The 21,559-nt window shown below is 39.4% G+C and overlaps 1 protein-coding gene across 6 annotated transcripts in view; it reads right to left on the bottom strand.

The window, feature by feature from the left end:
• Positions 1–21,559, bottom strand: part of FRMD4B (FERM domain containing 4B) — a 336,491-nt gene that overhangs the window by 24,611 nt on the left and 290,321 nt on the right. For all 6 annotated transcript variants that reach the window (XM_030867699.3, XM_060308019.2, XM_060308018.2 and 3 more), the window contains 4 exons: positions 19,970–20,035; positions 17,241–17,298; positions 15,752–15,838; positions 780–856 (listed from right to left, as the gene is read on the bottom strand). In XM_030867699.3, the coding sequence (XP_030723559.1) occupies positions 780–856; positions 15,752–15,838; positions 17,241–17,298; positions 19,970–20,035 (288 nt within the window). The remainder of the gene's footprint in view (positions 1–779; positions 857–15,751; positions 15,839–17,240; positions 17,299–19,969; positions 20,036–21,559) is intronic.

Below are 21,559 nucleotides of genomic sequence, written 5' to 3'. Positions count from 1 at the left end.
AAAACTGGTCCACAGTACTGCTTATGCACCAGATAAAAAGAGGAGAGAGGGTCAGAGTCAGGAGAGAGCAAGAGAGAGAAAGATGGGGCAGAGGGGGGAAGCAGACACTGAGTAGGGGTGGGGGTAGGAGAAGGGCACCAATGTGCTTTGTAGGAATTTGCCTTATCTCTTTGGGTCATCTTTTTGTCACAGCCGTTTCCTCCATCCCTCAGACCTCCAAATATCCATAAACTTATCTGAAAAGCAACCGCTGAGGGCTGATAAGGAATTCCTCTGAAGAACTTGGAGAGCCTACATCCTGACTTCAACTCACGTAGATAATTTAGCAACTTTTTATTTAAGTGACCAAGAACACCAAACTTGAAAATGAGCAAAGGATCCGAATAGACATTTCTCTAAAGTAGATGTACAAGCGGCCAATGAGCCCGTGAAAAGATGCTCAGCGTGCAAATTCAAAGCAGTATGAGCTTATCACTGCACACCACCGGGATGGCTATTCTCACACACACACACACACACACACCTAAAAATAACAAGTGTTAGGGAGAATGCGGAGAAAATGAAACCACGCACATGGCTGGTGGGAATGTAAAAGGGTGTGTAGCCTCTTTGGAAAACAGTCTGGCAGTTCCTCAAAAGGTTAAAGAGTTACCATTTGATCAAGCGATTACAATCGTACATATATGCCCAAGAGAAATGACAACACGCGCACGTGAATTTGAGAGCAGCATATCTGGATGGTCACCAGGCTCATATAGGAAACAGTCTGTGATCCTCACCTCCGTGGATCGTGAACTTCAACAGCAAACTTTTTCTCACGGAAATATAAGTTCTCCAGCTGTTTCCACTGGAATAACTAAGAAATGAAGAAAACAGAAAAGCCACACAGCTTTGATTAAGGTTAACTTTTACTAAATCTAGAAATCAGCTTAATAATGAAAAAATCAAGGATTAAGACTAGAATTAAGATTAAGAACTAAGCACTAAGATTAGGCACGAATATGTAATGCAGTCTTTTTACAAACCAACTATAACCTGAAATCTTTTTCTGATGGTAATCTTCACCTCCTCAATCTTTCCTGAACAATAAAACCAAGCAACTGTGGGGAACATGCATACTATTTTTCCTCTGACTCAACTAAATAAAAGGGTAAGGAAATCGTCGATTCCAGTAAGCCCATATGCCTTCTGTTCAAAGACGTTGACTTCATATTTAAATGGAAAGAAATTCAAAGGGTTGTCTCAATAAGACCACAGATTAAATTCAAAAGAATGCGAAGTGAAAGTAAAATGGAACCCCAAGCAGGGGTGAGTCTCCAAGATACCAGTTTCCCGCCTACAAGAGTTCCTCTAAATGGGACAGAAAGCGAGCATTTGGAATTGGAGGCAGGGTAGGGTGGCACTGAACACTGACACTGACCTCTTGGTTTCTGAGCTAGAGCCTCCAGCTTTTGTAAATAGAACCCATTTCTACTGCTGACATTCTAATGCTACACTGGGTGTTATCTGCCAGTTGGTTGGGAGAAAGAGATCTTACTTACTGGCAGTGGGCATCTGAAATCTAATAAATAACTTGTGAAAAGCAGCTCATTCACAGAACTGAGTGTGCCCTGCTGCACTTTCTGGGTTCATTCCCAACCCCTCACGTTAACCTGAGCCCCTGCTTGTCCTTTTAACTTTGACGTCATAGTTGAATTTCTTTTCTCCATCCCAGTCTTGATGATGAGAGAAATACTAGCACAGCGATTTCATTCCATTATTAGACTTCGGCTGGATTTTAAAATTATGTCCAGACAATCTTCAAAAAGCATTTTAATCATCAAGATAGTAACTTCTCTGCAATGCATGATCAGCAAAACCATTTCCTGGGGTCCGGGAACCAAGACTTTTCACCAACATGTAAACCTCACGAAGAGCAACAGCACGAGCTAAAGGTTCCTGTGCACATATAGCTGGAAGACAGACGTTTTCAAACTGGACCCCCAGTCCCAAACGGAGTAAAATAAACCAGCACCCACTAAGAACACAGCCCTTCATGGTCTGAACACGTAGTGTCTGTAACTACAACCATCACCCAGGTAGAAAGAAGGATTTGTGAGAGTTTAAAGCTACATACCGATTTTCTAAAATGTCCATAGGTTTGAGGCTTTCATTTCTTTTAATCCCAAGGTTCCAAAAGTGGGACAGAAATGGGAAGGAAAAGTCCGAGGTGCTCTCTCCCTCCCCGCCCCGTCCTGGTGGGGCAGCTCCGGTGAGTTCTGAATGGAGTTTCCTAAGACACTTAGGTGTAACTCAGTTTCACAAACCGAACCTCCCACGGCTGACACCCTACTGACATCAGTAACTCCACCGAGTGACATCACCCCAGTTCCACTCCTTCTTTGATCAGGAAGAGGACAGCCAAGTTCTCTCTAGCAGATTTTCCCAGGACAGAGACACATTTTTCAAATCCTGTACGGGGTAGATTCAGATGGTTGTTTCCTGGGAAGTAAGCTGCTTTGAATCCAGGCATAAACTTCACTAGAGGCTGGGTGAGGGAGACATTGCTCCCCCGCTTAACTCACCCTGGACACGAACAGGTTTGACAGGAAGAGCCACAATACAGCTCAGCTGTGTTTTCCTTTGCGTCCATTCCCACACACATAAAACCAGGGCCAGACTTGAAACCTGATCTCTGAAAGCCGCCACCTCTCCCTCTTATCACTTACAAACGTGAAATACTAGCGCTTTTGCCAGCAGACGGACAGCAGACGGTCCCCCTGCAAGCAAAAACCCTACTTAAAAGGTGAAGGGTTTCAGCTAATTTAAAGAGTGAAATAATTAGATGGCAACTGGTTTGCAAACGAAGTTATGGGAATGAGACTGCATTTTTAAGTCTGAAAGGCAAAGCCATTTCCCCACCTGAAATCTTAAGTTTTTGCAGGGAATTCCCTGGAGATCCAGTGGGTTAGGACTTGGTGCTTTCACTGCTATTGCCCAGGTTCGATCCCTGGAAAACTTTTGCAAAATGTAATTTCATATATGTGCCTGTAAGAGTATAAAAGTGAAGAGGAATGGCACAAGCTTCCTTCGTGATAGCGGTTGGGGACGGTAGAATGTATGAGGCGTAAGTGGCACAGAAAACTTCAATGTTACCAGTCATGTTTGATTTACTTTATTAATAAAAACAAGTTGAGGGCTTCCCTGGTGGCGCAGTGGTTGAGAGTCCGCCTGCCGACGCAGGGGACACGGGTTCGTGCCCCGGTCCGGGAAGATCCCACATGCCGCGGAGCGGCTGGGCCCGTGAGCCATGGCCACTGAGCCTGCGCGTCCGGAGCCTGTGCTCCGCAACGGGAGAGGCCACAACAGTGAGAGGCCCGCGTACCGCCAAAAAAAAAAAAGATGAAGTAAATATAACAAAATATTAGTAATCGTCAATTTAAGTGGTTATGCAGGTATAGTCACATTCTTGGTATTCCTGTACTTTTTTAATTTCTAAAAATTAAAATAATAGAAGTTTGTATAAAATGACCAAAGGTTGGTCTGTTTCACACAAGAGTGAGATTTCCACTCCCTAACCATTTGGGAGGCCTCTATTTTATGCATGTATTACCTCTGTGATTCTTATCAATGTTTGAAGTTGCTAGGAAAACACTTCTAATTGCAGTTGCTCTTGATCTAGCTGGCAGCTGAAAATAAGCTAGTTTTTCTTTTGAAATTTCTGAAATCATTCTTCTATTGTGCTTTTAAATTACCTTGGAGTTCTCCATCTCAGAGAGCAGGTTAAGGCTCTGAAAATGGCAATGGAGCCGAGGTTAAAGTGGATTCCATTGCTCATGCAACACGCCTAGGACAGCACCTGGCACATAGCAGGCAGCTGCCCGATCTTCATTCCTGTCCTTTTTGTCCTTAAGTGTTTTCCTTAAAGGGTAAATAAAAGGCCCCCCTCTGGTCAAAATCACTCAAGACTTTGGACCAATGGAAGGATAATAGGAAAATGCCAAAGAAATAGCCACCAGGCTGACCTGACTTGTTGGGGCCTCTGTATTACAGAAATGGCCTGATAGGGAATTCCCTGGCGGTCTAGTGGTTAGCATTCAGCGCTTTCACTGCCGTTGGCCCGGGGTTCAATCCCTGGTCGGGGAACTAAGATCCCTGCAAGCTAAGCCATGCAGCAGAGCCAAAAAAAGAAAAGAAAAGAAAGAGAGAGAAATGGCCTGACGTATAAGGAATACTCTAAATCACCTGAAAGATGAAGAATGGTTACAAGAAACCATTTAAGAAAAAAGAACAAAATTCAAAGGAAGGTAGAAGGGAGCAAAGTATGCTTCACATTCTCCACTGTTTGGAGAACACTGGTGCTCATACAGAGTAGGACTATTATAGGGTACGATGTCTTACAGGATAGAACAAGACTATTATATATATTATATTATATGAATGTGTATGTATAAACAAAATTTGTAATTTTCATATTAAAACAGAAAAACAAAAATTTGCCCAAGACAAAATTCCCACTCTTGGAGATTTGGGGGTGGGGGGTAGGAGAAGAGGACTTTTATTTGCTTTGCAACACAGAGTTACGAGCATGAAACTGGACTGTTTTCTAAAGTGATCATTAAAAAGCATAATGACATTCATTAATTAGTATTTATTGTTGTTTATGTAGCACTCACTAGGAGGGATGAGTTTGAAATTGTGTTGTGTTTAGAATTCATGGTGTTAGTAATGAAAGGAAATACTCGCATGGCGACGATAAAACCATTAATTAGGTCTTAAGGACTTCTTTCTACTCTACTCTCATCTAGAATGATTAGTTGTGCCCTTTAGCATCAAAAGAAGGAAGTAGATAGCAAGAGATGAAATAATAGCATGGATTACTTTGAGATTACAAAATAAATAAACAAAGATAAAACAAAAAAGTCAAAGAGGAGCAATGTGAACAACGATAGTAACAAAGAGATAATCAAAAAACTACAACAGGAAGAGAATGTTTCCTTAGGTCACAGATCACCTTGTCTTAAAAAAAGAAAGTGTCAAAAATTTAATAACTGACACAGAAAACCAAAGCTGCATCAAATCTTATATTAAAAGTGAACGTGTGTAAAATGCCATAGTCTTTATCCTTAGGTGTAAAGGAAGTTGACGGTTTTAGAATAATTTGCCACACGTTATTACACTTTATTTAATGAGATGCATGGGTTGAATATTTAAGCCATTTTGTGGAAAACTAAATAAACCTCAATATTTAGTTACTGATAGCCACCCACTATTACAGCCTTAAAGAACTGGAAGAAATCACCTCTTTCCCCTTCCTATGCTACAGTCACACTGGTTCCTAAACATCTGAGGCCATTGTCAAACTTTAGGAAAAAAGACTGTAAGGAAAAGCAGAGGGACTTTTAGGAAACCGGGAGTCACACACTTAAGTAGCTCTTGGAGTCCTTTACACATTCCTCTTCAATTAACAAATATTTCTTGTCCACCTTCTATGCGTGAGGTCCTGTTCTTGTTGGCAAATAACAGCCAGGTCCCCTTCCTTGTGATGCTTACCTGAACCGATTGGACCACATCAGATTGCTTGGTTTACATGCTGATTTCACCACATGCGCTTTATTTGGCAAGTTGCTTAACTTTCTTGAGTCTCAGTTTCCTCATCTGTAAAATGGGACCAACAATGCCTGCCTCAGAGGGCTGCTGGAAGGGTTTAGTGAGATTATGTTTATGAAGCACTTAGCACAGTGCCTGGCTCAGAGAATCAACATTTAGTAAGCGATAAAGCTAGCTGCATCTGTTAGGAAGGACCCTCAGTCCAATTCCCTTATTTTATCATCTCTTCTGAAGATGGAGGAGAGCCACTTAACAGCAGAAAGAGAACTAGAAACTGCTGTCTGGATCCCATATCTGTCTTTCCACTGATGAGAAATAGTCAAGTTATTCTGTTGACACTTCTGTGTCCCTCAGATTTCCAATTCTATGAGCTTCAGCCTCTGTAAAAACGGCTGTATCTCTGTTGATTTCATTGGTGGCTTCCTGATACACCCTCTAGGTAGGGAATCTGTTCACTGTTCCTGTATCACAGAGATCATAGAGGAGGGGCAAGGGAATGTGTCAAAGGCACGTCCACAGGGAGACGCAACGGCAGCAAGCTAGCAAGCTCCCTCCTGACTGGAGCACCCAGAAGAGACATGCCCTAGCATGTACAAAAATGCTGAGGAGTGTGACCCACTACCAGCAAGGGGGACCTTTGGGGTAGCGAAAGACAAGGAAAAGTCTTGGGCAGAAAGGATGCACTGTCTCTTTGAATCTTGATGGATTGAAAGTAGACAGCACCCAAATGTTTAACACTAGGCAATGATAGGAAAGACATCATCAGAGGCTTGGTTTTTTTTGTAATAGAACTTATAATACAGGTTAATCATTTAACTGCGAATTCACTTGGAAATGACTAAATTTGGAATAGTAGCAGCGTGGTGTATGACTGTATATCAAATAATGACTCACATGGGGTGATTCCCCTGCTGTAACGTGATGCAAAACAAGATCACTGTATTATTGATTTATTCTTTTTTCATTTAAAAAAAGTTACACTTGATGAGTGTACTGTTAGTACCCACAAGCCAGCTAGCAGATCTGTTTGGCCTCCTGGAGTACCAGAAAATGAGAATTTTGCAGGATGATGAGCTTTGAGAAAGCCAAATTGACCTACCTTCTATCCAGCTATCCATTTCGACCAAATATTTATGTGACTGAGAATGAGTCTTCCCAACAACCTTATGGGGAGGTACTACATTTAGCCCCATTTCACAGAAGAGAAAACTGAGGCTCAGAGAGGTTTAATTGGCCAAGGTCCCAAAGTTAAATAGGGGCAGATCTGGGATTCACACCCAAGCACAACCATGGCTCCAAATTCCCCAGTTACCAGAGCACACTATCCTGCCTTTCTTACTTGGGAGGAGTATTCTACAGAGATTTGTTATGTTAACCAAAAAAGAAAGAAAAAAAGAGTAATTCCCAGTTCAACCTCATAGGAAGAAAACGGCAGCAATTATGGCAGCCATTTGCAGAAAAGAACTCAGTCTCTCATATTTTACTGAGACTAGTGGTTCTCCAGCAATGATGATTTCTCTTCACTTCCCACCCTCACCCACAACTCCCAGAACATCTGGCCATGTCTGGAGACATTTCTCGTTTATCACACTGGAGGGGAGGCTGCTACTAGCATCTTGTGGTTAGAGGCCAGGGACGCTGCTGAATATGAGACCATGCTCAGGACAAAATGATCTGGCCCAAAACATAAATAGCGCAGAGAATGAGAACACCTGACTCAGACGATAATTTCTGGTGACATAACTATGCTTTGGTGGGTAAAGTGTGTTGATGAAGAAGATAAAATTTTTGCTATAAAATAATGAATTTTGGATTTCTCTTTATCTCAACTAGGTATGTCTTTAGGAACAAATAGATGTCTGGATTGTTTTCTTTTTTTTTTTTTTTTTTTTTGCGGTACGCGGGCCTCTCACTGCTGCGGCCTCTCCCGCTGCGGAGCACAGGCTCCGGACGCACAGGCTCAGCGGCCACGGCTCACGGGCCCAGCCGCTCCGGGATCCTCCCGGACCAGGGCACGAACCCGTGTCCCCTGCATCGGCAGGCGGACTCTCAACCACTGCGCCACCAGGGAAGCCCTGGATTGTTTTCTAAATGCAAATGTTCCCTCCCAGGAGGACTTTGAACAACTGATCAGACTACAAGAGGCCATGCTCTCAATGCCCGGGAACACACCAAATGGTACACACTCAGGTAGAGAAAATTACTTTTTCAGATGTGATGTGATAACCCTTCACACATAAAACATCAGGTCTTAAACACAAGGAGTGAAACATTCTGAGTATTTTTGGAAACGTTTATTTAGACAAAGAAGTCCTGGGTATCAGAAAATGCATGATATAAAAATCTGACCATCTAAGAGGATGCCACCTCATATAAATTCCCTCTGTGGCCAAATCTCTAACCTCTGAGAGCTGATCTAATGACTTCTGTTAGTACTTGCAATAGAGCGCTCACTGCACGTATCTGGTATAACCAGGGCTGACCTGTCGCTCAGAGACACCTGCATGGCTCTTCTGGATGTTTACAGCTGGCATCCCTCCTCACAGGTTGGTACCTAGTCTGCTTATTAAATATTTTCAATAAAAATCTCTAATTTTTGAACATGATTTTGTCTTTCCAGATGGGTTGTCAGGTCCTTGACGACTGGGACTGGGCTTTTTCCTTAAACGAGATAAAGAATATAAAGTAGGGGACTTCCCCAGTGGTCCAGTGGTTAACCACCTTCCAATGCAGGGGACTCGGGTTCGATCCCTGGTCGGGGAACTAAGATCCCACATGCCGCGGGGCAACTAAGCCCACGGGCCACAACTACTGCGCTGGCGCGCCTCAGCTAGAGCCCGTGTGCCGCAAACTACAGAGCCCACGTGCTCTGGAGCCTGGGCGCCACAACTAGAGAAGAGAAAATCTGCACGCCACAACTATAGAGAAGCCCATGTGCCACAACGAAAGATCCCGCACGCCTCAACGAAGACCCTGCATGCGGCAACTAAGACCCAACGCAGCCAAAGATAAGTTAAATAAATAATTAATAAATCTTAAAAAATATATATAAGGTACTATAGGGCCCTTCCAGACAGAATGGGCTCATTATTTTTTTTTTGGAAAAATATCAGAGTACATTGCACTTTGTTAGAGATTTGCTCCTGAAGGATGAATGAATTAAAACCAAACCCATCTTTGGTTATAAGTACAGAATGAAGAAAACTTTACTGTTTATGCCCCGTGATAGAAAAAATTTTCACCATGCTTTATGTACTAACTGGCTTTCTCTGCATTTGGACTGGTCAATCCTATTAGAGAGCTACCTTTCATTTTTCTGCATGTGCCAACAATTCAGCCATTTGGTAAATGCCTAGAAACACAGAGTAGCAGATGAAATAATGAAATCGAATGGTTTTGCCTGTCCAGCAGCCCTTTCCTCTTTTTCAACCAACACCTTCAGTTTCTACAGGGGACACACTCACTCTTTAAGCTCTAGCTGTAGGGGTCTCTCAGTTTCTAGAACGCGCCCACCTCCCTCCCATCAGCATACACTGTTCTCTGACATGAACGTGCCAACCCATTCTTTGTTTTAAGCCTGGCTCCTTCTCACACTTCAGGTCTCAGTTTAAATGTCACCTTTCTCAGAGAGGCCTGCAACATCCCTACCCATCCCATTTTTGTCCCTCCGTCTCATTTGTTTCCATCAGAGACTATTCAAAATGTATACTTATGTCTTCATTCTCTGCTCACTTGTTTATTTACCATCCCCCTGGAAGACTTCCAAGGAAACAAACACAGAGTGACAGGAACTACTTATCACCCTCAGGATCTATTTTTCCTTCTAAAAAAACACCTTGAGTGATGGCTTTGTCCATGAACACCCACCTAGAGTATACACTGCCCAGCCTCCTTTTTAGTTAGACTTGGTGATTTTTTTCTTTAAAGCTTTTTTTAAAAAATATTTTATTTATTTATTTATTTGGCTCTGTCGGGTCTTAGTTGCGGCACGCGGGATCTTTCGTTTCGGCACGTGGGATCTTTTGTTGCGGCGAACGGGCTCTCTAGTTGTGGCGTGTGGGCTTAGTTGCCCCGAGGCATGTGGGATCTTAGTTCCCCGACGAGGAATTGAACCTGCGTCCCCTGCATTGGAAGGCAGATTCTTAACCACTGGACCACCACGGGAGTCCCTAAACTTGGTGATTTTATGAATAAGGCTGCTTGCCTTGGCTTCTTTCCATCCGCCTACCGGTCGTGAGATGGAAATGGAGACTTACCAATGCCCATCCAATTCTCTGAGAGTACCCTGTTTTAGAAGAGCTGCTTCAAATTCCAATAGTGATTAACTATAGGAGGAAAAGACAAATGCCTATGCTGCCCAGTAAACTTTCTATAAATTAGAGTATGGTGTGAGGGAAAAATAATTAACCATAAGCTTGTTTTCTATATCTATGGAAAAGAGGCAGGGGGAGGGGTAAATTAGGAGTTTGGGATTAACATATACACACTACTATATATAAAATAGATAACCAACAAGGACCTACTGGATAGCACAGAGAACTGTACTCAATATTTTGAAAAGATTCTGAAAAAATATATATATACACATGTGTGTAACTGAATCACTTTGCTGTAAACATGAAAATAACACAACATTGTAAATCAACTATACTTCAAAAAAAATAAATTTAAAACAAGAAAAGAAAAATATATAGTCAGTGAAAGAATTCACTAACTCATTGGGTGTACATAATGACCTGTGAGGTAGGTAGACAGAATTCTTTGATTTTGATAGTTGAGAAAATAAAGACCCAGAAGGTTGAGTGACAGCTCCAGGTCAGCCAACCAGTAAGTGGAGTGCCAGACTGGTTCTTATTTCAAATCCACACTATAGGGTTGGAGTTCTCCTCCCACTGACTCTGTAGAAGGTTTTAACGATCAAATTGATTCCTGGTGTGGCGGGAGCTTAATTATATACTTTACAAAGTATAGACCGGATGGACTGGTCTCCGGGTGACATTCTGTAATTGTTTTTCTCCCTGCACATCATACTTCATTTTGTATTGATGTAGAAAGTATAATACAACTGGATGGCACACATCCTCTTGTCTCTCCTATAGTTAACCTCACCTAGAATTTAAGCAGCTTTAGAAGCAGCATCCTAATGGAGGTCCATGGTGATGGGGTAGTGTTGGAGGAAGCCAGGTGGGTTTAGAAATGATCAAGATGGCCGTGCTTAGAGAAATAAGCAAGCCACTGAGTTTAAAGGAAACAGGAAGACTTTTGGGCTGGTTACTTAATTCTGCTCTAGGCAATTGGGAATTCCAATTAATTTAAAAAACTCAGTTAACTGATGGCTAAAGACCTTTTCCCCACCCTGAAATGCCCTGGGGTAATGACATGTATCACAAGACTTTATTAGTCTTATAATGCCAAAGATACTAATCTTGAAAATCATTTTATCCTACTATGGTCTACCTGTAACACCTTGACTAGCATGTCATTTTTTTTCCTCCCACCTCTGACAGGTTCTGGATTTCCCCAGGGAAATAACTTGCTAGAGGGGTACAAATCAGTCATGACATATATTAATACTTTACTCAGCCACAGACCCATTGTCTACTTCTTTGTGAAGAACAGACATTTTTCCTTGAAATACCGAATGAACAATAAAAACCTAGAAGGCACGTGTTTGAATTTTTCTTTTTTAAATAAAGCTTCATCGTTTTTAAGGTTGAACATCCTACGATTTGAAGTTGAGTTCTGGGATGTTTCACCTTCCCTGAGAGTTTGCAATGACACATTTCATGCACAAAGGAAGGATTTAAAAGAAAAACTGCTTATGACCTGATTTTTTAATACCGTAATTTTTGTGGATTGTAACTCAGAAGTTAAAAAATTTCTCTTAATTTGCATCATACCTTAGGGCATTGTGGTTAATGAATTGGGAGGGGCAGAATGCTTACCAGTCTCTGAAAATAGTAACTGTGAGTGTGGACTCTTATGTGGGACACTAGGGCTCTGGGTTTGTAGCAATGTTGGGTCCTTCCTTAACCAGTGATCCAAGAATATTTCTCATACCCTTCTTTATCGTCTCTCTCCCTCACTACAAATGAGTAATTACCAGTTATGGAGTTATGACTGTGCATCCGGCACGACACTAAATATAATCGCATTAATTCTTACAACCACCCTAGTAGTTGGTGGTATTACCATTGTACAGAGGAGGAAACTAAAGTTAAAGAGAGGTTAAGCAACATGTCCAAGGTCACACAGCAAATGACATCAGAGACAGTCTTTGGATTGCTTCCCAAACCCTTGCCCTGTTGCATCATACTACGTGGATTGCAAACAAATCGAAGCCCCTGACTGGCAACAGCTTTATAGACAGGACACATGAAGAGCCTGTGCTGGGTGTTTTGGGAGGTAACACAAACACAGTCCCCAATATTCAGACCCTATAACTGAGAGACATTATGTGGAAAGGACAGAAGCCTCAGCCTGGGGACCTCGGACCAACCCTTTTTCAAAACGGACTTTCGCCATCTTATCATGGGTAATTCTTCCTCCTCCTGGCCTGTTTTTAAGCCATGTAATTATAATGCAGCAGGCATGTGATTCAAGAGGCTGAGCATCTACGCAACCTCCCATTCCAGCCTTTGTTTCATTCCAATTTGGCAATAGGACCTTCATTCCTGCCCGGCCATTGGTAACTTGCTGGAACATAGGTCCATGCAGACAGCTGAAGCGTAAGCCTCCTTCTACATGTCAGTGCTCACGTCCCTTTAAGTTAGGCATTCCCTTATTTGTGCAACTAAGCCAAGACAGGGACGTTAGAAAGTCCTCCTGCCAATGAAACTCTTAAGTTGTCTAGACAGGAAAAAATAAAGATACGGAAGCAAAACCCATTGTCAGGTTTAACAGAAGCAGCAAGGAGAAAGCAAGCAGTGGTACAAAGTGGACACCTGCTAAAATAACCAAGAAAGAGAAAGCAAGACAGTGATGACGCCAGATGGCCTGTTTATGGTCCTTTTCCACCTGAATGACATGTCTTGAAAATGAAATAGGAAAACTCTTGCACACTGAAAAAAGGAAGTGGCTTCTGATCATTGTCTACAGACTCTGAAATGAACAAGCAAACCTGATTATGATCAGTGTCAAACAATATTTACCAATTTCTATGAAACTGTGAATGTAAAGAAAGGCCTGTGAGTCATGAGCAACTGAGAGGAAATTAACAGCAATATTTACTGTGTAGATTCTGATTCACCATTATTTTGGAAGAAAGCCTGGTTGTTTTTAGTAGATGCATTTGGAGTCTGTGAGAATCTCAATTTTCTCAAGCCACAACAGCTAAGAAATTACTTGTGAGTCGATTTAAGTTATATTTTACATGCAAGATTGAGAAAAACCAAAGAAATGTTATTTCTTAAAGTAAAATTCAGGGAAAAAATAAATTGCCAAAAAAAAAATGTTAACATGGATGAGGTCTACCTTAAGAAAACATGATCTCACAAAATAGATAATAGGGGCTAGTTATTTGCCTTAGCTGAAATTCATTATCCTCCAACCCACTCTTCCCACAATGGAAACAACCCAAACGTCCATCAAGAGAGGACTGGTTAAATAAATTACGTATTTCAGCACCATGGAATCCTAGTCAGCTTTAAAAAGAGTAAAAAGACATCTGTTTTAGAAGTGATTTGGAGAAATATGACATAGTATGGAATAGTAAGATTTCTTTCTCTCTGTAAAAACTTAGTATACATGCTGACAAAGTCTAAATGAAGCAGTATCAACAGCCACTATGAAAAACAGTATGGAGGTTCCTCAGAAAACTAAAAATACAATTATCATATGATCCAGCAATCCCACTCCTGGGCGTATATCCAGACAAAACTACACAGCAAAGTGATACACGCACCTCCAGGTTCACAGCACCACTATTCACAACAGCCAAGACATGGAAACAACCTAAATGTCCATGACTGATGAATGGATAAAGAAGATGTGATACATACATACAATGGAATGCTACTCAGCCATAAAGAAGAATGAAATAATGCCATTTGTAGCAACATGGATGCAACTAGAGATTATCATACTAAGTGAAGTAAGTCAGAAAGACAAATACCATATGATATCACTTATATGTGGCATCTAAAATATGACACAAACGAACCTATCTACAAAAAAGAAACAGACTCACAGACATAGAGAACAGACTTGTGGTTGCCAACGGCGGGGGACGGGGGGAGGGATGGAGTGGGAGTTTGGAGTTAGTAGATGCAAACTATTATATATAGAACGGATAGACAACAAGATCTTACTGTATAGCATGGGGAACTATATTCAATATCCTGTGCTAAACCGTAACGGACAAGGATATGAAAAAGAATTTATGTATACGTATAACTGAATCACTTTGCTGTACAGGAGAAATAACACAATATTGTAAATCAACTCTACTTCAATTAAAAAAAAATAAAACAAAATAAAATTCATAAACAAACAAACCAACCAGTATCATTCTCTTGACAGTGATTATCACAGGGGAGGGATGGGGGCTGCTGAAGAACTTCCTGCCCCAATTGATGTTTCTGTAGTGTGTGCTTTTTTTTGTTGTTGTTGGTTTCTTTTACAATGACTATTTAAAACTTTTGGTAAAAACACTAAAATATATGACTGTAAAGAAAAACTGTAGGCCCATATCATTTCTAACATTATTAGAAATTTGGTCTTAGAAACAAGTTTTCAAATATAACCAAAATTACTCGTATTCCTCCTGGAAATCAAGTATTCCTTACTTCAACTGATCTGGGTCACTGGGCCAAAATTATACAGATCAAGTTCTAATTGTATGATTACACAAATGCTTACTTACCATGCCTCACACAGATGGATCTTTTGTTAAAAATAATGCCTTCCTATTTTTACTCATAATTCTCAATAAGAAGCCACAGTGCCCAGCTAGTCTGATCCAGGAGAGCTGGATGGGCATTCAACGGGGGCTGTGGTTTGTCCTGGGCAACACCCTTTCATGTTTTCTGTGCCAGTTTCACAACCATAAAATGGGAAGAAAAGGGTAACTTATTCTCTAAACTCAAAGGAAGATTGTAAGTACTGATTGAAGCTAAAAGGACACTTAGAAGATGAAAAGCTTGTGGTATTATGACCAGGGCCTGACTTTATGAAAAATATGGCTGTTTTTCTAGTACAAATTAAAGCAAGAGACAGATGGAAGTGATAAGAGCTATTTAAGGCGGTGATGTCGGGGTGTGATAGAGCAGGCAGCCTAACCACGGTCTGTTATTATAGGTCATTGTTTCACAGCTGTGATTCCCAGGGCTGGCAGCAGAGGACACGGAGCGCGGCAAAACCTAACAGCACGGGTAAGCCTTTATGTCATTATAATACTGAGTAGGCCAGAGCAGCAGGATGGATATCTACACGAACTCATCACTTCTTATATAGGCAAAAAAGTATTGTACACTTGTGCTTGGTCAAGAGGAACAACTTCATAATCAAATTGCCAAGAACGTAACTTATTAGCTCTGGAAAATCCAAACCTGATAGTGTGACCCTTTAATAAATAGCATGTAACTTACTTTCCTCTACAAAAAAGTAGACATGTTAAATGTGGAAAATTGTGAAACAAAGATAAGCAAAACTAGCAGCAGTAGTAGAAAGAAGGTTACTTATAACTGTATCACTGAGAGGTAACTAGCACCAAAAATTCTGACTTAACGTCTTTACAATTTACCCATTTGTTTATCCATCCAATGTACATATGTATGTGTGTGCATATGTGTGTGGATGCATGTATATATTTTTATATATGTAAAATTCATTAAACAAATGACATCATCATGTTCATACTAACTTAAATAGAAACCTAATTGTATGCACTTGTAAACTACGTTGTGATCAACATCCTTGTAGTTAAATCTTTGTGTGTAATTTTACTTCCTTAGGATAAATGATCAGACGTGGAACTGCTGTATAAATGGGGCATGAATGAATTATAAAAAGTATTTCACATTTAACTTGAGTCTTCTCTAAACCTAGGACTTCACTAATCAAAAATTCTTTACCCAAGACTGCTTGTTGCCCCATAAAGTGATGTTTCTAGCTCTAGAACAGCTCAACGTTCTCGTAAGTGTCTGAAATGATTCACACTTACTTTCCGAGGTTTCACCTTATCTTGCAAATCATACTGGCCAATTCCTTTATAGCTGATTCCAAGCCACCAAGGAAGTCCTTGTTTATCCTGGAAGATGGAAAACCATGAGAACCAAGACCTAATTGTTAAGGCTTACAGAGATGAAGTAACATCTACCAATTTCATCCTTTAACAAGTATCAGCAAGTTAAAATAACTTTGTCTTGGAAAGCAAAACACTATTTAAAATCCTGACTTGTTATTAAAATGCTTTCTTAGAGCTTCTTCAAATAAGATCTATAAGTCAAAGCACACCAATACTATTAACACCATCAAAAAGAAAGTAGCATTATTGTTAGGATTAAACAGTTGGAGAGAAGAAATAAAATGTAAGTAATTCAACCAGGAATTAATCCAGAGTACAAAGCCAGTTAACCACTGGAAAAAAAAAAAAAAGAAGAGAAAGAAAAAAAGCTCTTTGTTCTCTTGATTAGTAACCAGCTATAAAGGTCAGAGAAGTTTCCAAAGAATTACAACGATGAGAAAAGTGGTTCCAAATCCTAATGTTTATAATATACTTAACAAATGAACATGGGAATACTAAAAAATTCTTTGGGTGAATTATATGATTCAAAGATGAGATGCTTGAATAATGACTTCGAGGTACATATGGGGAGGGGAGGAATACATTTTTTTTCATAAATTTATCTTTTAGGTCTTGCCAAAGAAAGGGATATATACTGACATAGGGAAAGAAAAACTTGGGCTTAAACATATACTCATATGCAAACCAATTAAGAATCAGTAGAAATTAAAGTGGAATTGGTACGTATTTTTAGTACAAGGTGTCCTCATTATACAGGTATTATCCAATTCCCCACCATTTTGAATTGCAAACACTGTCAGAACTTGAAAGTCACTCAAGATTGATCAAGTATAAAATTATTCCTCTTTCAAACAAGACTCTCTTCTTAACAATATGCTTTATCCTCTATCATCTCAAAATATTTCTTAGTTAATCTCTCCCTGTGTATAAACAACTGAAAGTACTACACAAATATAAAACATACCAATTGAAAATGGGTACTGCAAATCTTGTAAAAACTTGAGGATTTTGTGAAGCTGCTGAAATGATACTGGATGATTCTTCAATGATTCTCATACAAAGGCACTATCAAATGAACATCTAGTAGCATTAGAAAGGTGCACAATTGGAAAAGAGAAAAATCAGCAAAAGTAGCTAAAAGATTAGGTGTGCCAAAAGAGAATGACCTGAATACTTCAGGGCTAATAGAGGCTTCGGGAACACATCTGAACGCAGCTAGTATTTTGCAAAAATAATGTGCTTTATGATTTGCTAAAAATGACAAGATACAATCAGGCTTTTATTTTTTTAAGAAAATCAATCCTATTCTAAATGCTGAAATTTCTAGAGATAATTTACATATATATGCATATTGATTTATGTGATTTTAGAAATGATGAAAGGTTTGTCATATAAAAGTATTTACCTTTACTGCATAATAATGGACTCCATAGGTCGGTAGAGCTTCTACTATTTTCATATACCTATGGAAAATGAATATATATTATAACCTCTTATTAAATTAGTTGGAGGGTCCTTTTGGGAAAAGTGATCTAAAGAAACACAATTTGTATCTACTTTCCTCATTATAACTTTGCCTTTGACTAAAGTAGAAATAGAATAAACCACTCCAGGGAGTAATATATTTTACTTTATCCAAATGTTGGGAGGTTGTTAACAAAAATTCAATTTCAAAAAGCTATAGGAAATGTTATTTTCTGCATATTAAAATTTCTATGGCTTAGAAACATATTGTACTTTATTATAAACCCAAACTTCAAGTATTTTTAAACTAGCACCTAATGATGCAAGTCATGAGAATCAACTTTTGGGTCATGCTCATAATAAGTAAAAAATAAAGCTTATTTTCTGCTTGCTGTAAATTAAGCAAACATGCTATAATAAAAACACGGTGGTTTTTATCACTGATGGTGGTACACTTTTAGAAATTTATACTTAACTTTTAAGTCAAACCTCTTAGAAATATATGCTTTAAAACAGTGAATTTTATTATATGCAAACCTGATTTTTAAAAATATGCACCCCCCCAAAAAAATTAAAGTGATGATATACCTCTTGTTATTTTTAATTCAACAAGTATTTATTGTATAACTTTAAGACTTTATGGAGTGGACTAAATTGTGTTAAGATTTCCTCTCTGCCCACACAGAATTGAGGTTCCTGTATGATACAAGTGGACTCTAATAACATTTTGGAGATCAATGGCTCTGGACCTTGTAATCAATAATGTGATAACTTTTTAAAGTAAAAGGTCTACATGTTAGTGAATATAAAAAGTTAGGGGGACTTCCCTGGTGGCGCAGTGGTTAAGAATCTGTCTGCCAATGCAGGGGACAAGGGTTTGACCCCTGGTCCAGGAAGATCCCACATGCCACGGAGCAATTAAGCCCGTTGCTACAACTACTGAGCCTGTGCTCTAGGGCCTGTGAGCCACAACTACTGAAGCCCGTGCGCCTAGAGCCCGTGCTCCACAACAAGAGAAGCCACTGCAATGAGAAGCCCACACACCGCAACAAAGAGTAGCCCCCGCTCGCTGCAACTAGAGAAAGCCCGCATGCAGCAATGAAGACCCAACGTAGCCAAAAGTAAATAAATAAAATAAATAAATTTATTTTTATTTTATTTTATTTTTTTGCGGTACGCGGGCCTCTCACTGTTGTAGCCTCTCCCGTTGCGGAGCACAGGCTCCGGACGCGCAGGCTCAGCGGCCATGGCTCACGGGCCCAGCCGCTCTGCGGCATGTGGGATCTTCCCGGACCGGGGCACGAACCCGTGTCCCCTGCATCAGCAGGCGGACTCTCAGCCACTGCGCCACCAGGGAAGCCCAATAAATTTATTTTTTTAAAAAAAAGGTAGATGTGCCAAGGCCAGGCAGCAATTACACTGCACAGCCAGGATTCCAACAAAGTGAGTCGGATTCCACAGTCTAGAGCCTTAACTACCAAGTTAGACAATTTCTTATTTGCAGCCACAATGATAATGATCAAAGGAAGTAAGAGGATGCTGCATTTCAACAAGGACAGTTCGTAATACATTCATTAACCTAACCTAAAATCCTTCATGGAAATTGTTATTCCTTTTTGTTTTCCAGTTCACAAAACAGGCACAAGTCAGGGATTCAACTTCAGGCTGTTAACTTCTCATTTCTGTCTTGAAGATCACAGCAGGTGCACTATGATAAAAAGGAGATGAGCGCAAGAGCAGGGATGTGGGGGAAATCTATACACTGACCAGGGGAAGAGTGATCGCTAAGTCCTTATTTCACTTCTCACATGCTCTGAGCTATATTCAGCAGATTTTTTGTTAAAACTTCTATGGCCATAACAGTTATTCTACTGTACAATTACTATAGCAATAATGCTATATTCGTTTTTACAATTCAAAAATTTTTTAATTATAAATTTACTTTTTACAATTTAAAAACTTCAGTGTAGCCTGTGAACTGTTCTTAATAAATAATGGTAACTCTATAGGTCTAAAATGCAGAAATCTATCATTATGGTCTGCTATTGGTACCATAAAGAAACAGATTATCCAACACTGACACTGCATGCTCCACCCAAAACAGAGTCACAAACCAGGTAACAAAACACGGCCTCCTGATAGATGTTGTTTGGCTCATGTTGTACTAAAATCTTCTTAAAATTACTTTGCAATGTTTAAAATTAGGATTTAAAAAATTGTAATTTCCAGCTTTTCTTGAAAAACATCAGATGATCCGGTAACATTATGCCTGAATGCTGAAGCTGAGTAGTCTTGTCTCTAGCCAGGGCAAAAGCTCTCTAGTTCACCACAGTCCCCACCACTCCCTATTGCCTACACTTGGCCTATGAGTTCTCATAGTTGTTACCTGTCTGACACTGGGAGGCATCTGAATTGATGACACCAAAGTATGGAATGACCCAAGACACTTTATAATTCAAATAATTATAAATATAAATATATTATAAAAATATAATTATAAATATTATATTTATAATATCATAAATTATAAATATAAATTATAATTCAATAAGATACTTCTAACCAGGTGATTACTATATGCACACAAACTACACAATAGAAATCATTTCAGATGACTTTCTCAAACGGAAGACATTACGACTATATCTAAGCAAAAAGAAAGATACTTACTGAACCACAGCTTGACCCCGAGTCAGACCTTTGATTTTCAAATAATGCTCAATTACCCTGTCCTCACTGTAAAACAAGGAAACGAAAAGTAGAGCAATGCATGACTGTATGAGGTACAGATCCAGTTTCAAGATTCTCAGGTGGCCTACTTGAAACACTTGAGAAAGAAGGCCTAGACCAACTTGTTTGGGAGATAGAAGCTAGTTGACTTTTGTTTTTGTAGGATATGGACATATGGACTCCTGAACCTCAGACATTTAACTACCTTGTCTCGATTTTATATAATTTTTTTAAATATAATTTTATATAATATACTTATATAATATGTAAATTTTTAAAAACTTAAGTTGTTAGAAAAGGAAACATAATATCAATTCATCAAATAAAAAACTAATATTCTCTCCCATAACTGAATGGAATATAATAAATACAAAATAATGTTATTAAATGCTAGTGAGAGAGCCTTGCTGGGGAAATTAAAAGGGTTTTTTAGAGAGATCAGCAAGTGTAAGGTATTATAGACATTTTCCTTAAATTGTTCAGAAAGATTTAGAAAGAATTAAAAATGCTTCTGAGTGAGTGTTCAATCTAAAATATTCTACTGTCACTACTTGTGGACATAATACTTTAGAAGAAAACCCTTCATTATTGTCTTAGAATAAAACTTTTTGACTAGAAAGGAGAAACAGGCTGAAGTCTGGTCACCCTTGACATCATTCAGTTATTTACCCTCCTTTCAGACTGGCAGCTCATTAGTCATATCTCAAGTATAACTGAGAAGAATAAACGTTTTTATCTCTATACAACAAATAAGCAACAGTAATTGGTCTTTGTTTTTTATCCTTAAGAAACTATCACTTAACAATGATTTATTTAGAAGGTTCCAGACTCAGGATGCAATGTAGCCTCAGTACCTACTCTCACTATTGACTTGGGAAATATTCCAACTTTCATATTACAGCTATTCATGTTGAATATTTATTTTGTAACCAGTTTTTTTAGTGGAAAGGAAAACCATCTTCAGGATTCACAGCCTTAAATCGAGGAAAATATATTTAAAGGGAATGTAAGTAATTCAAGGGGAGAAAACGTACTTTTCTAGGAAAAATGTTGCATGGGAAATGGGGACTATGGATTCATTAAAATACAGGCAAATAAAACAACTCAAAATAGACAATGACTTCTGGCTGTAGAGGAAACCTGATCATTCAGGTTGTTTCTGTTTATTATGAATGCCTCTGTTCAAGGAAATCTGTATTTTATACCACTTGTATTGCACTCTGCCACATTAAGCCTGCATTATACAGTGACTGCACATCTACTGAGCAGGATTCACTTAAAAGCACACTCTACAAATGTATCATGCACTTGAACGAGAAGGCACATGGCCACTCTTCACACATGACTACAGTCTTGGGACAATGATCTCCAGAGAGATTTCATAAGACCTTTTCACTGGAAGGATCAAGGTCTACTTATGATTAGACTGACACGTATGATGGGCAGTTTGATATTTTCCGCACTTATATTTCTTTTAGTTCCCTGAAGAGCATGCCGTTCTCCGTGGAGGTTACTGTAACAGGGTCACTG

The sequence above is a fragment of the Globicephala melas genome, chromosome 11, assembly GCF_963455315.2.
Source record: "Globicephala melas chromosome 11, mGloMel1.2, whole genome shotgun sequence".
NCBI lineage: Eukaryota > Metazoa > Chordata > Mammalia > Artiodactyla > Delphinidae > Globicephala > Globicephala melas.
Note: the sequence above shows the minus strand (reverse complement) of the source record. Positions and strands in the feature narration are given on the sequence as shown.